The 13,567-nt window shown below is 40.7% G+C and overlaps 1 protein-coding gene across 1 annotated transcript in view; it reads left to right on the top strand.

Moving 5' to 3' along the window:
• Positions 1-9,352, top strand: part of Ostm1 (osteopetrosis associated transmembrane protein 1) — a 23,857-nt gene extending 14,505 nt beyond the window's left edge. The window contains exons 3-6 of the mRNA XM_013022389.1: positions 2,599-2,696; positions 4,050-4,202; positions 6,408-6,573; positions 8,715-9,352. Coding sequence (XP_012877843.1) covers positions 2,599-2,696; positions 4,050-4,202; positions 6,408-6,573; positions 8,715-8,770 — 473 coding nt within the window. The 3' untranslated portion in view covers positions 8,771-9,352. The remainder of the gene's footprint in view (positions 1-2,598; positions 2,697-4,049; positions 4,203-6,407; positions 6,574-8,714) is intronic.
• Positions 9,353-13,567: the final 4,215 nt, after the last annotated feature.

Raw genomic sequence — 13,567 nt, forward strand, 5'->3', positions numbered from 1 at the left:
CTCAAGGCTAGCGCTCTACCACTTGAGCCACAGCACCACTTCCGGCTTTTTTCTTTTTGCTTATGTGGTGCTGAGGAATTGAACCCAGGGCCTCCAGCATGCCAGGCAAACGCTCTACCACTGAGCCACCTTCCCAGCCCTTCAATAGTGTTCTTTAAGCAGACTGGGAGTAGAGAATGTAGGATGTTTGTGGGTATCTTGTAGGAAAAGAGGGGGGTTGTTTTTTTGTTTGTTTGTTTTTGTTGGTCATGGGGCTTGAACTCTGGGCTTGGGTGCTGTCCTTCAGCTCTTCAGCTCAAGGTGAACACTCTTCCACTTCAGCCACAGTGCCACTTCGGAGAGTGGGGTTTGAGAGAGTGAGATGCAAATGGCTGGCTCCAGTTCTGGGACATGAAGCCAGACGGTTGATAGCAGGCTGTCACACAGGGAGAACAAGACAAAGGAACAACGAGCAGCCTCACCAGATGGAAACTGGACACATAAGTGGTATTATATTCTGACATCAAACTCAAAAGGAATGAATGAGCCTGAGCTAATGCTAAGCAAGTTGCAGAGAAATACAATTTATGTAACATGTTTAGAAATAGATACAACTATTCTGGCAGGGTGCTGGTAGCTCACACCTGAGGATCATGGATCAAAGCCAGCCCAGGGCAGGAAAGTACATGAGACTCTTATCTCCAATCAACCACCAGAAAATCAGAAGTGGAGCTGTGGCTGTTTAAAGTGGTAGAGTGCTAGCCTTGAGCAAAAGAGCTCAGAGAGATCACCCAAGCTCTGGGTGGAAGCCCCATGACCAACAAAACAAAAAAACAACCCTCAACTATTCAGTGTAATTTCAAACTTGAAGCCTTTTTTGTCAGTATTTTAGACAAAATTCTTACTGGTCTCTCTGCACCCTTAACTCATGATAGAAAAAACAAATGAATCTAGTAGCTTAGCAGTAGAATGTTTGCCTAGCATGCACAAAACTCTGGGTTCAGTGCCCAATACCTTTCCTCCTAAAAAAAATAGTGAAAGGGACTTGTGGGAGCATGGCTTCAATGGTGGAGCACTTGACTACCAAGTACAACACCGTGAGTTCAGTCACCAGTACTGCCAAAAACATTTTAAGAGAGATGAGAGGAAGGGACTAGAAAGGGTATTAAGGGGATGAATTTGATCAAAGTACATTATATCCATGTTGTAAATATTACCATGAAGCCCTTTGTACAGTTTATTTATGCTAATTTTTTTTTTTTAAAGAAAGAGCACGTTGGGACTGGGAAGTTGGCTCAGTGGTAGAGCGCTTGCCTTGCATGCATGAGGCCCTGGGTTTGATTTCTCAGCACCACATAAGCAAAAAGAAAAAAGCCAGAAGTGGCGCTGTGGCTCAAGTGGTAGAGCACTAGCTTTGAACTGAAGAGCTGAGGGACAGTGCCCAGGCCCAGAGTTCAGGTCCCATGAATGACCCCCCCCAAAAAAAAAAGAGCACATTTGCCAGGCAGCAGTGGCTCACGTCTATAATCTGAGGATCATGGTTCAAAGCCAGTTCAGGCAGCAAAGTCCCCAGTAAACCACAGATAACTGGACGTGGTGCTGTGGCTCAAGAGGTAGAGCGCTAGCCTTTAGCCGAAGAGCTGAGGGACAGTGCCCAGGCCAAGAGTTCAAGCCCCACTACCAACCAAAAAAAAGGAAAAAAAAAGAGCACATCCATACTCACTAGACACTATGTTGAAAAAGAACTATATAACTTGTGTGTGGGAGGGAAAAACTGGGAGCAGGAAGGAAAGGGGTTACATGGTCCAAAAGAAAAGTACTCATTACCTGAATTATGTAACTATAACCCTTCTGTACATCACCTTTATAATAACAATAAAAATGGAAAAGAAAGCAAATTAAAAAGGCTGTCAGTTGGTACAATAAATGAACTTCTTAGTGAAGTTGGAAGAGATAAAGAGCTACTAAATTTGGCACAAAAATAAAGGGGCATAAAAATTTAGCGAAAAAGTTTTATGCCTAAATAGCATTTTTAAGACAGCATATGAAGCCAGCCACTGGTGGCTCACACCTGAAGTCCTTGCTGAGATCTAGAGGATCTCCATTTGAAGGCCATCCTGGGAAGAAAAGTCCACAAGATTCCATCTCCAGAATAACCATCAAAAAGCTGGCCTGGAGTCATGACTCAAGTGTTAAGACCACCAACTGAGGAAGCAAGCTGAGAGAAACAGCATTTGATAGCTATTTTTCATGATTATGACATTTCACCATTAAAGGTCAATATTAATTTTATTTGGTTCTGTATATTATTTTTTAAGATTTTCATGGAAATAGTTATGATTTAAAAGAAAACTTTTAAGTGGTAGAGTACTAGCCTTGAGCTGAAGAGCTCAGGGGCAGCACCCAGTCCCAGAGTTCAAGCCCCATGATTGACAAAAAAAGAAGGAAGAAAAAGTAAAGAAAAAGAAAACTTTTGGAAAAGGTAAACTTCCTGTATTTGGAAAATTCTCTAATGCAGGGTACTATGTGTTTATTAGAATAAAGAATTACCATAGCAAAAACAGAAGGTGACAACATGTAATTATTGCTTGTGATATATTAACTTACTTTTCTTGGCAGATTGTTTAACAAACAACAGTGAAAATTTATCAAACAGCACAGAACATTTCCTCGCTCTGTTTAACGAGACCTTGACCTGCTTTGAACATAATCTTCAGGTATTTCAACTACTGTCTTATACAAATGTATGTGCTCCAAGTTCCTTATATATTCTGGATATTAATCCCCTATCAGAAGAATATTTATTCCCTGTTGGAAGAATAGCCAGGAGAGATTTTCTCTCAGCTTATTGTCTGTCTTTTTCTTTTGGTAATTGTTTCCTTTGCTGTGCAGACCTTTTAAATTTGATATAATTTTATTAGTCAAATTCTTGCTCTTATTTTCTGAATCATTGGATTGCTGAATTCAGAAAGTTGTGGCCTATCCTTATGTTTTCAAATATTTTCTTTTTTTGTTTGTGCTGATACTGGATCTTGAACGCAGAGCCTGAGCATTATCCCTTAGCTTTTTCTGCTCAGGACAGGAGCTCTACCAATTGAGCCACACTTATACTTCCAGGTTTTTTAGTGGATAGTTGGAGATAAGAGTCTTCTGGACTTTCTTTCCTGGGCTGGCTTCAAACTGTGATCCTCAGACCTCAGCTTCCTGAGTAGCTAGGATTACTAGTGTGAGCCACCAGCTCCCAGCTTCTTTGATCCATTTTTATTTTATTTTATTTTTATTTTTTTGATCCATTTTTAAATTGGTTTTTGTACAAGGTAAGGAATGGATATAGTTTCAATGTCCCACATGTGGATTAACATATAGGGTATCCAGTGTTCCTAGGCCTATTTGTTAAAGATATTTTCCTGTCTAATTCAGTTTTGGCATCTTTGTCAAGAATAAGAGAGCTGGGGCTGGGAAGGTGGCTCAGTGGTAGAGTGCTTGCCTTGCATGCATGAGGCTCTGAGTTTGATTCCTCAGCACCGCATAAGCAGAAAAAGCCGAAAGTGACACAGTGGCTCAAATGGTAGAGCGCTCGCCTTGAGCTGAAGAGCTGAGGGACAGTGCCCAGGCCCAGAATTCAAGTCCCATGACCGACAAATAATAATAATAAAGAATAAGAGTGTGTGTGTGTGTGTGTGTGTGTGTGTGTGTCTATAACTGTGTGGGCTTATTTCTGGGTACAACCAGCTTTTTTTTTTTTTTTGGCCAGTCCTGGGGCTTGAACTCAGAGCCTACGCAACTCTCCCTGAACTTCTTTTTACTCAAGGCTAGCACTCTACCACTTGAACCACAACACCACTTCTGTTTTTTTCTGTTTTTATGTGGTACTGATGAACTGAACCCAGGGCTTCATGCATGTTAGGCAAGCACTAAGCCACATTCCCAGCCATACAACCAGCATTTTTAATACGCTATGCACCATATTGTCACTGTCCTCTGGGCAAGAAGGAGAAGGCAAATAATTCATATTGCAAAGATGTGTGTAATGTTTGTGATGGGTATTACATCTTCCCTTCTCATTTTAGGGGAGCTCACCAAAAAATTACTCTGAAGTTTGCAAAAACTGTCATGCAGCATACAAAAGACTCAGTAGTTTGTATAATAAAATGCAAAAAATGAATGACCTTGAGAAGAAGGCTGAACCTGGAACACATTTGTGCATTGATGTAGAAGATGCAGTAAGTACTTTGCTATGGTATGATGCATGCTTTGCAGGGTTCATCAAAGTGTCTTCACTGGTACTATCTCTTGGAGATAGCTTGGAGTATGCATATGCTCTTGTCAACAGAAATAGCTAAAATACTTAGGTTTTAGAATATCCTGGTCTGTCAAACTAAACTAAAAATCAATAAAGGGCTTTATAAGTGAGTTGACAATTTGGCATTACTGGGATTGAAACTCAGAGCCTAGGCCCTGTCCCTTAGCTTTGTGTGTGTGTGTGGTGTGTGTGTGGTGTGTGTGTGTGTGTGTGTGTGTGTGTGTGTGTGTGTGAGTGTGTGTGTGTTTGTGTGTCAGTCATGGGGCCTGAACTCTGGGCTTGGGCGCTATCCCTCTTCAGCTCAAAGCTACTGTTCTACCACTTGAGCCGCAGCGCCACTTTCGGCTTTTTTTTGCTTATGTGGTGCTGAGGAATCAAACCCAGAGCCTCATGCATGCAAGGCAAGCACTCTACCATTGAACCACCTTCCCAGCTCCCTTTAGCTTTTTTACTCAAGGCCAGTATTCTACCACTTGAGCCATATCTGCACTTCCAGCTTTTTGCTCGTTAATTGGAGATAAAAAGTTTCCGTCTTATATTTATGAACTTGTTGCTAATTAAATAAGTTTCTATGTTTTACTAAAATATTTTTCAAAATCAATTCCTAATCTATATCCACCTATTGTGACCCTAAACCATTTGTCTTTAGTCTGTCTCATCTGACTGAAATATAAGCCACGTGAGTACAAGGATGATGATGATGATGATGATGTTGATGATGTTATTGTCGATCATGGGACTTGAATTCAGGGCCTGGGCACTGTCCCTAAGTTTTTCTGCTCAAGGCTAATGCTCTATCACTTAGAGCCATAGCTCTACTTCTAGTTTTCTGGTGGTTAATTGGAGATAAGAGTCTCATTGACTTTGCTGCCTGGGCTGCCTTTCAAACATGATCCTCGGATCTTAGCCTTCTGAGTAGCTAGGATTACAGGCATGAGCTGCCAGTGCCTGTCCACAAGGGTTATTTTATTTGCTCATCATTCAGTATGTCCACTGATGCCCTGCACAAATGGTCAAGGAAAAAGCTTTTTCTTCCCCATTGTATAGCTTGCCTTTACACAGGGCACCACTAGATGGCGTTGGCACGAATGAGATACCTGAGAAAGCATTAGAGGATAACAGAAACTGGTTCAATGTAGAGAACTTGAGGTGAAAATTGACAAGCTTACTACTGGTTGAGAATAATGAGTGTGAGTTATTGTAGCAGCTCAGAGGAAACTAGTGAACAAATAATATTTAAGAAGGCAAAAAGGGCTGGGAATGTAGCTTAGTGGTAGAGTGCTTGCCTAGCATGCATGAAACCCTGGGTTTGATTCCTCAGTACCATATAAGCAGAAAAAGCCAGAAGTGGCACTGTGGCTCAAATGGTAGAGCACTATCCTTGAGCACAGAGTGGCTCAGGGACAGAGCCCAGGCCCTGAGTTCAAGGCCCAAGAATGGTTAAAAAACCAAAAAGGTAAAAAGTGCTTCTAATGGCTACACCTGAGGACATTTGTTTGTAGTTCACTTCTCCTTTAATAGTGCTTGACTTGTAACAGGCTCTCAATGTATTCTTGTTAGCATAGCTCTCTGAAAGATATGAGTAGTTAACATTCTAGCATACATTGGTCAATATTATGAGTTTCGAATATGGCATTTCTGTGTAGATACAATTTGTACACAAGACAATCTATTTCCAAGTCAGAAGAAATTATTCTCAACCATCAATAGTTTTTTTTTGGGGGGTGGTCCTGGATTTGAACTGAGGGCCTGGGTGTTGTCCTTTAGTGTTTTTGTTCAAGGCTAATATTCTGCCATTTGAACCACAGCTTCCACTTCTAGCTTTGTGTGACTGTGTGTGTGTGTGTGTGTGTGTGTGTGTGTGTGTGTTTAATTAGGGATAAAAGTCTCACAGACTTTCCTGCCTGGATTGGCTTCAAACTACTATCCTCAGATCTCAGTCTCCTTCGTAGCTAGGATTACAGGCATAAGCCACTGGTGCCCGGCCACCAATAGATTTTTTTTTTTAGGACAGTGTATTTAGTCTAAATTCTGAAGGCCTACTTAGATATTAACAAAATATTAAGAAAATTTCAGACAAGTTCAATATAAAGTAGAATAACGTTGTTATTGGTCATTGTTTCAGATGAATATTACTCGCAAACTCTGGAGCCGAACTTTCAACTGCTCGGTCCCTTGCAGTGATACGGTGCCCGTCATCGCTGTTTCTGTGTTCATCCTCTTTCTACCTGTTGTCTTCTACCTTAGTAGCTTCCTACACTCAGAGCAAAAGAAACGCAAACTCATTCTACGTAAGTTTCTTTTTACAGCTGTTTGTTTAGATAACAGTCTGTATTTAAAAGTTTTAGGGGACTGGGGGAATAGCTCACTGTATAACTTTTGCTTAACATGCGTGAGGCTCTCTCTGCTTAAAACCAAAAACAAAGGCCTCAGGCACATTTTAGAAATGATGAGTATATAAAGGGCTGGGAAGGTGGCTCAGTGGTAGAGCGCTTGCCTTGCATGCATGAGGCCCTGGGTTCGATTCCTCAGCACCACATAAGCAAAAAGAAAAAAGCCGGAAGTGGCGCTGTGGCTCAAGTGGTAGAGCGCTAGCCTTGAGCTGAAGAGCTGAGGGACAGCGCCCAGGCCCAGAGTTCAGGCCCTACGACTGGACCCCCCCAAAAAAAAATTGTGCATAGAAATGATGAGTATATTAGCTTGAAATGTCTCTCTACATCTTAGATATAGGAGTTTTCTTAGTGCAGATAACCAAAACTCAGAGAACCAAAACTCAGGTGATTATTTGAGAAAGCTAGATTGCCCCCAGATGGGGCAGCAACGGAGCAGAGTGGTGTCAATAGTGCAGTCTGCAATGGTAGAACCTCCTCAGAGTGGTAGGCAGGAAGATGCCATTTGTTGATGAACAAGTTAGAATCGTAGATCCAAGGATGCTACATGGCATGCAGCACAAGTTCTGTGTAGAGGCATGCCTTTCCTCTCTCCCGCCAGAGAGAGCCAGAGCATTGAGCTAGAGAAGAAGGGTTTCTGGGCCACGTGAGCTTTTCATTCCCTGTCATAATGGCAGAATGTTCTCACACCTTAGGCTTTCAGTTTTTAAGAAATAATGTTTTGAGGAAAATAAGGTTAATCCTTTTTTTTTTTTACTCACAAATAGTATTCCTATTCTAAAAATATATATAAATTCTTTCCCCCTTCGACTTATTTTGTTGTTGTTGTTGGTTGTGGGGCTTGAACTCTGGGCCTGGGCACTGTCCATCAGCTCTTCAGCTTAAGGCTAGCACTCTGCCACTTGAGCCACAGTGTCACTTCCAGTTTTCTGAATAGTTTATTGGAGATAAGAGTCTTAAGGTCTTTCCTGCCCAGACTGGCTTTGAATCTCGATCTTCAGATCTCACCCTCCTGAGTAGCTAGGATTACAGGCATGAGCCCCCAGTGCCCAGTCCCCTTTGACTTCTTTCTGGTGCTTCTTTATTTAACTTTTCCCCTCTAATATGCCTATTTAAAATGCTTGTTTTGATCTACAGATCAGATTGATCTGAACTTGTAGTATCTCATCATCTTAAAATGTTGAGTAGTGGGCTGGACGTGTGCCTCAAAGCTGAGGGAGCATGAGTCCCTGAGTTCAAACCCCAGCACTGGAAAAAAAACAACAAAAGCTAGCTAGTAAAGGGGAAATTCTGTCATAGTTTATTTGTTCTTTTTTTAACTTTGCCAGCCTGTCTGTCTGTCCATCCGTCTATCTGTCTATCCATCGATATCTTAAATTTAATAGCTCAGTCTTGAAGGCACTTATTTAGAATAACAGCAAAATGCTGTGTGAATCTGACTGATGAGAGACAATTTTACCTTTAAATTTTTAAATCTCATTTGCCTTGTAAATCTAGTTAACATTGTGAAAACATTTATAACACATGGTGGGCATTTTGCTTGTGTTTACAATAAAAGTCACAAGCATCCATCTTCTGTGAAAGCCACAAAACTTGCAGTTATTTTGCAAATATTTTCTTGCGTTTAATCTTCATTTCTTTCCCAATCATCTTTCAGTTCCTCTGTAGATATGCTGGCAGTTCTGCTTTCAGACATTGGTCTGAAGTTGTCTAGTCTCTCTTTTATTATGATGCTTTACAGTACTTTTGTAAGTAGTCTAGTTTTAGCAACATTTACATACGTAAGATTGCGATGTTCAAAAAGGTAGGAATGAGGTCTGTTGTAGTTGCTACTGCTCCTGACAAAGCCATATGCAGTTTCTAATTATGTTTTTTAAGGTTCATAAAAAATAGGCTTAGATTTTAAATCTTAAGTGATTAAATCTATCCAGCTAATTCTCAATCTATTCAATACAAAAATGGGATAGCTTACATAGAAATAATGAAAAATGTCAAGAAAATTAAATCTAAGTTAAAACATAACATTTTTTTTTCTTATATAGCCAAACGTCTCAAGTCCAGTACCAGTTTTGCAAACATTCAAGAAAATTCAAACTGAAACCCACAAAATGGAGATTAACCTGGTATCACACAGACAAGTGGTAGAAGATTGAGCTTGGTCAGAAAGAAGATGGCCTGGGATCGAACATACCATGTGCTTCGGAAGTGCAAGACTTCAAATTTATCTCTAAGGATGAATGTTTCAATTTTTGTTTCCCTTTCCCCCCACCTTATAAGGCGTTAGACATTTTAAACTTTTTGGGGTAGCAATTTTGTGTATTTTGAACTATACTTGTTATAATGACAAAAGATTTAAGAAGAACTTTGTTTTATGTTGTTGGTATAGTATTATTATTTGAGACTTCTGATACCAGCTTATAGTTGTTGAAGGCTAACATGTACAAATTTAGTTATAGCAAAGAAGTTGAAAAAAGAAAATATACTTGCCAAATAGTAGTAGATCCACAGATTAAAATGACTTCCTATTGCAGTATTACTGTTACGGATATATGAAATATATCATGTATTACAACAATATGTAATGCACTCTCTAGTTTCCCTAAAGTCGTGTGTGTGTGTGTGTGTGTGTGTGTGTGTGCGTGTGCGTGCGTGCACGCGCATGCACATGCATGCCAGTGCTGGGGCTTGAACTCAGGGCCTCCTGCTCTTGGCTTTTCTGCTCAAGGCTAGAGCTCTACCACTTGAGCTACACAGCTCTACTTTTCTAAAGTAATTTTTGAAACCATTTATTGTCAACCTCCTTAGCAATTTGTGAAAGTGGCAAGCCACATTACATTTATCTTTGTAAAAAGATTTTTGGTAATTGGTTTCTTACTTGAATTTTATAAATATTTTTGCCTTTATTTCACATTGTCACTGAACTGGTTTATTACATTCAGGACAGAATGGATTCTTTTTATATCAAGGATTTGCATAGTTAAATTATTTGGCATTTTATAATTATTACCTTAAATCAAATGTAGCCTCACATTGTATTTATATCATGATCTTTTGTTTTTTTTTCCCTTGGTCATGGGGCCTGAACTCTGGACCTAGGCATTTCCCTCAGCTCTTCAGCTCAAGACCACTTGAGCCACAGCGCCACTTCCGGCTTTTTCTGCTTATGTGGTGCTGAGGAATCGAACCCAGGGCCTCATGCATGCAAGGCAAGCACTACCACTGAGCCATCTTCCCAGACCTCATGATCTTTTTTCTAATGGAATTATTTTCTTGGGCCATTTGAAAACTTGAGGAGGATAGAGAAAGAAGAAAACGAGCCTAAGGTTCAGAGAGTAGACAGCGATTTGTCAGGAGCCTAAGGTTCAGAGAGTAGACAGCGATTTGTCAGGAGACTCACGGTGAGAGAGCTGAGTGGTTTATTTTGAAGAGAAATATTTTAAATATTTATATCAACCTTTAAAACAATGCTTTGGCCGGGCGCTGGTGGCTCACGCCTGTAATCCTAGCTACTCAGGAGGCTGAGATCTGAGGATCGCGGTTCAAAGCCAGCCCGGGCAGGAGAGACCATGAGACTCCTATCTCCAATAAACCACCAGAAAACCGGAAGTGGCAATGTAGCTCAAGTGGTAGAGTCTCGCCTTGAGCTGAAGAGCTGAGGGACAGCGCCCAGGCCCAGAGTTCAAGCCCCACGACCGACCAAAAAAAATAAAAATTAAAAAAAAATAAAACAATGCTTTGTTTCAGAATTGTTCCCAATTTTATTTCTCAGGGTTTAAGAGTTGAAAGTTTCATTTACTCTTCCTTTCTTTATTGATGGAAGTAACAGATTTTGTTTGTTTTTATCAGTACTGGAGTTTGAATTCAGGGCCTCATGCTTGCTCAACTGGCCTTCTACCACTTGAGCCATCCTATCAGTCCTGCTTTGTGCTGGTTATTTTGGAGATGGAATCTTGAAGACTTTTTCTGCTGGGGCTGATTCCAGACCATGATTCTCCAGAACTCAACCTCTTGAGATTACAGGCTTGAGCCACCAGTGCCCACCATCATCAAAAACATTGTTTTAAACATTGAAAATTTGCAAACTCTTCTGTGTGGAAATGAGAGTTTGGTTAAATAGCAAGAGAATTTGAGTCCTTTCATATGGTGTAAAATGCTCTCTTTAGAGCCAATAGAGTGTTTTGATCACTTAAAAATGTTTACAATGTATACAGAGTGAAGAGAAGGCTCATCCCTGGATATGTGACATATCCAAAGCTGTGAGATTTTCCAGTCTTCTGTGACCCACTTAAATGTGCGGCAGTTTGTCTGCTCTCGCTGTTGCTGTCGCTGATACTAATAGGCTATCTTGATTTGAAGCATGTAGTTGAGGGCCATTGAAGGCAATCTTCATTACTGAAGGAAAAATACAGTTTACATGGGCCAAGTTAGAAAAATGATATATTTGAGTCTGTAAGTAGTGACTTGGAGCACCTTTCAATATTATTTGTGCATAAAACCCATTGCTTTTCAATATAAAGCTAATGAGCACTTTAAACATGCAAAGACAGCCCTTTCTACTTTTCTGGTGGGGTCACTGCTCCTTAGAAGTTGCAGCAGCAGATTTCAAAAGTAAGTGTGAAGTACTGCACTAAATAGCATAAATATGTCACTTTGAAGTCATAGGGAAATGTTCTTGGCTGAGCTCTGAATTCTAACACACAGCATTGTGTTTATGTACAAGACCTTCTTTTCTTGACACTTGAACAATAAAGGAAGTAACTTAAGGAAATTGCAGTGCTATGATTGTATTTTTAAGTATAATTTGAGAATTTCAACTGTTACTCTTTCTGTATGAAGGTATTTGTGTAGATATGTGTGTGTATATTTGTGTGTGTTTTGCTTTTTCAGTGCTGGGGGTTGAACACGGGGACTGTGTATGTGAAGGGTATATGGTTCAGTGGTGGAGCTATAGCCTCAGCCCTATTGTGTAATTCTAAGTCAGTGAAGAACCCTAGGAAGTAAACATTATCTCTGTTGGGACCAGTGCTCTATAGTGCTGTGGATAGACTCTGCTTTTTACTGTAATATACTTTTTTGTTGTTGTTGTTGGTCCTGGGGCTTGACCTCTGGGCCTGGGTGCTGTTCCTCAGCTCTTCAGCTCAAAGCAAGTGCTCTACCACTTGAGCCACAGCTCCACTTCTGGTTTTCTGTTGGTTAATTGGAGATAAGAGTCTCACAGACTTTTCTGCCCAGGCTGGCTTTGAACTGTGATCCTCAGATCTCAGCTTCCTGAGTAGCTAGGATTACAGGCATGAGCCAATGGTGCCCGGTGTTATAATATACTCCTTATTTTGTTGTTGTTGTTGGTTGTGGGGCTTGAACTCTGGGCCTGGGCATTATCCCTCATCTCTTCAGATCAAGGTGGGCGCTCTATCACTTGAGCCACAGCACCGCTTCTGGTTTTCTGAGTGGTTTATTAGAGATGAGAATCTCATGCAGTTTCCTGCCTGGGCTGGCTTTGAACCGCAATCCTCAGATCTCAGCCCCCTGAGTAGCTAGAATTACAGGTGTGAGCCACCAGTGCCCGGCTATAATATATTCCTTATACTACAGAAATAAAATGTTTTCCCAGAGCATCATTATAATCAGGATTGCATTCTTGTCCACAGGTTTGACCTCAGGAAAAAAAATAGACATCATTAGCAATGGATTTTAAAAACAAAAAAATAGACTTAACATAGGTAATTTTTTTGTGTGTGGTACTGGTATTTAAACTCAGGGCCTCATTAATCATTTGCCCCTATTCAGGGCAGGTGCTCTACTACTTGCACTACACTCCCAACCCTGTTTGCATTTGTTAATTTGTTAATTCCAAGGTAGGTCTCACTTTATGCCTGAGCCATCTTGGGCTTGTTTGTCTCTATATCACTGGGGACCACAGGCATGTGACTCCCCTCCTAGCCCATGTGATGTCACCATGCCCAATCATTGAATGATAGAGAGTCTCTCAAACTGGGCTAGCTTCAAACCATGATCCTCTGATCTTGATCTCCCAAGGCTTGAGCCATTATGCTCATTAAGTACCCATATTACCTTAGAGGTCATCTGGTCATAGAATTCCCACTGGAATCTGATTTTCTATACACAGTGTGAATGTGACTAACAAGTATGTGATTTACTTCCTTATTGTATTAACTGTGGAAGAGGAACATCATAGAGCTCTTTGTTTATAATGGTTATTCCTTTTATTTATTTATTTATTTTTGGCCAGTCCTGGGGCTTGAATTCAAGGCCTGGTCACTGTCCCTGAGCTTCTTTTGCTCAAGACTAGCACTCTACCACTTAAACCACAGCATCACTGCTGGCTCTATTGATGTGGTACTGCGGAATCAAACCCAGGGTTTCATGCATGCTAGGCAAGCAGTTTACCACTAAGCCACATTCTCAGCCCTATAATGGTTATTCCTTGAGAGTCAGCTCTAAAATTGAGACCTGAGATGCTTAAGCATATATCTTGCCACTGTACCACCCTGTTTCACTTTGAGAATTCTCATAAAATAGACCAGACACCATAGCTCATGTTTGCAGTCCCAGATAATCAGGGGGTGCAGATCAATAATTTAGGCATAGTAGTGTGCCCCTATAATCCCAGCTACTTGGGAGGCTATAGGAAGGAAGATTCCTCTCCAAGTTGACCAGGGCAAAAACCCAAGATCCTACCTGAATTGTATTGCAGTGGAAAAGGTACTGTGGGCATGTCTCAAGTATTAGATTACTTGTCTCACAACTATGAAGCCCTGAGTTTAAATCCCCCACCAAAAAGAATTCCATAAAATGACTATATTAATTATAAGGAAGGAACCGAGCCTTATTCCCAGTCTCCCTTCTTATTCTTTCTTTCCTTCTTTCTCTCCTC

The sequence above is a fragment of the Dipodomys ordii genome, unplaced genomic scaffold (genome assembly GCF_000151885.1).
Source record: "Dipodomys ordii isolate 6190 unplaced genomic scaffold, Dord_2.0 Scaffold62, whole genome shotgun sequence".
Taxonomy (NCBI): domain Eukaryota; kingdom Metazoa; phylum Chordata; class Mammalia; order Rodentia; family Heteromyidae; genus Dipodomys; species Dipodomys ordii.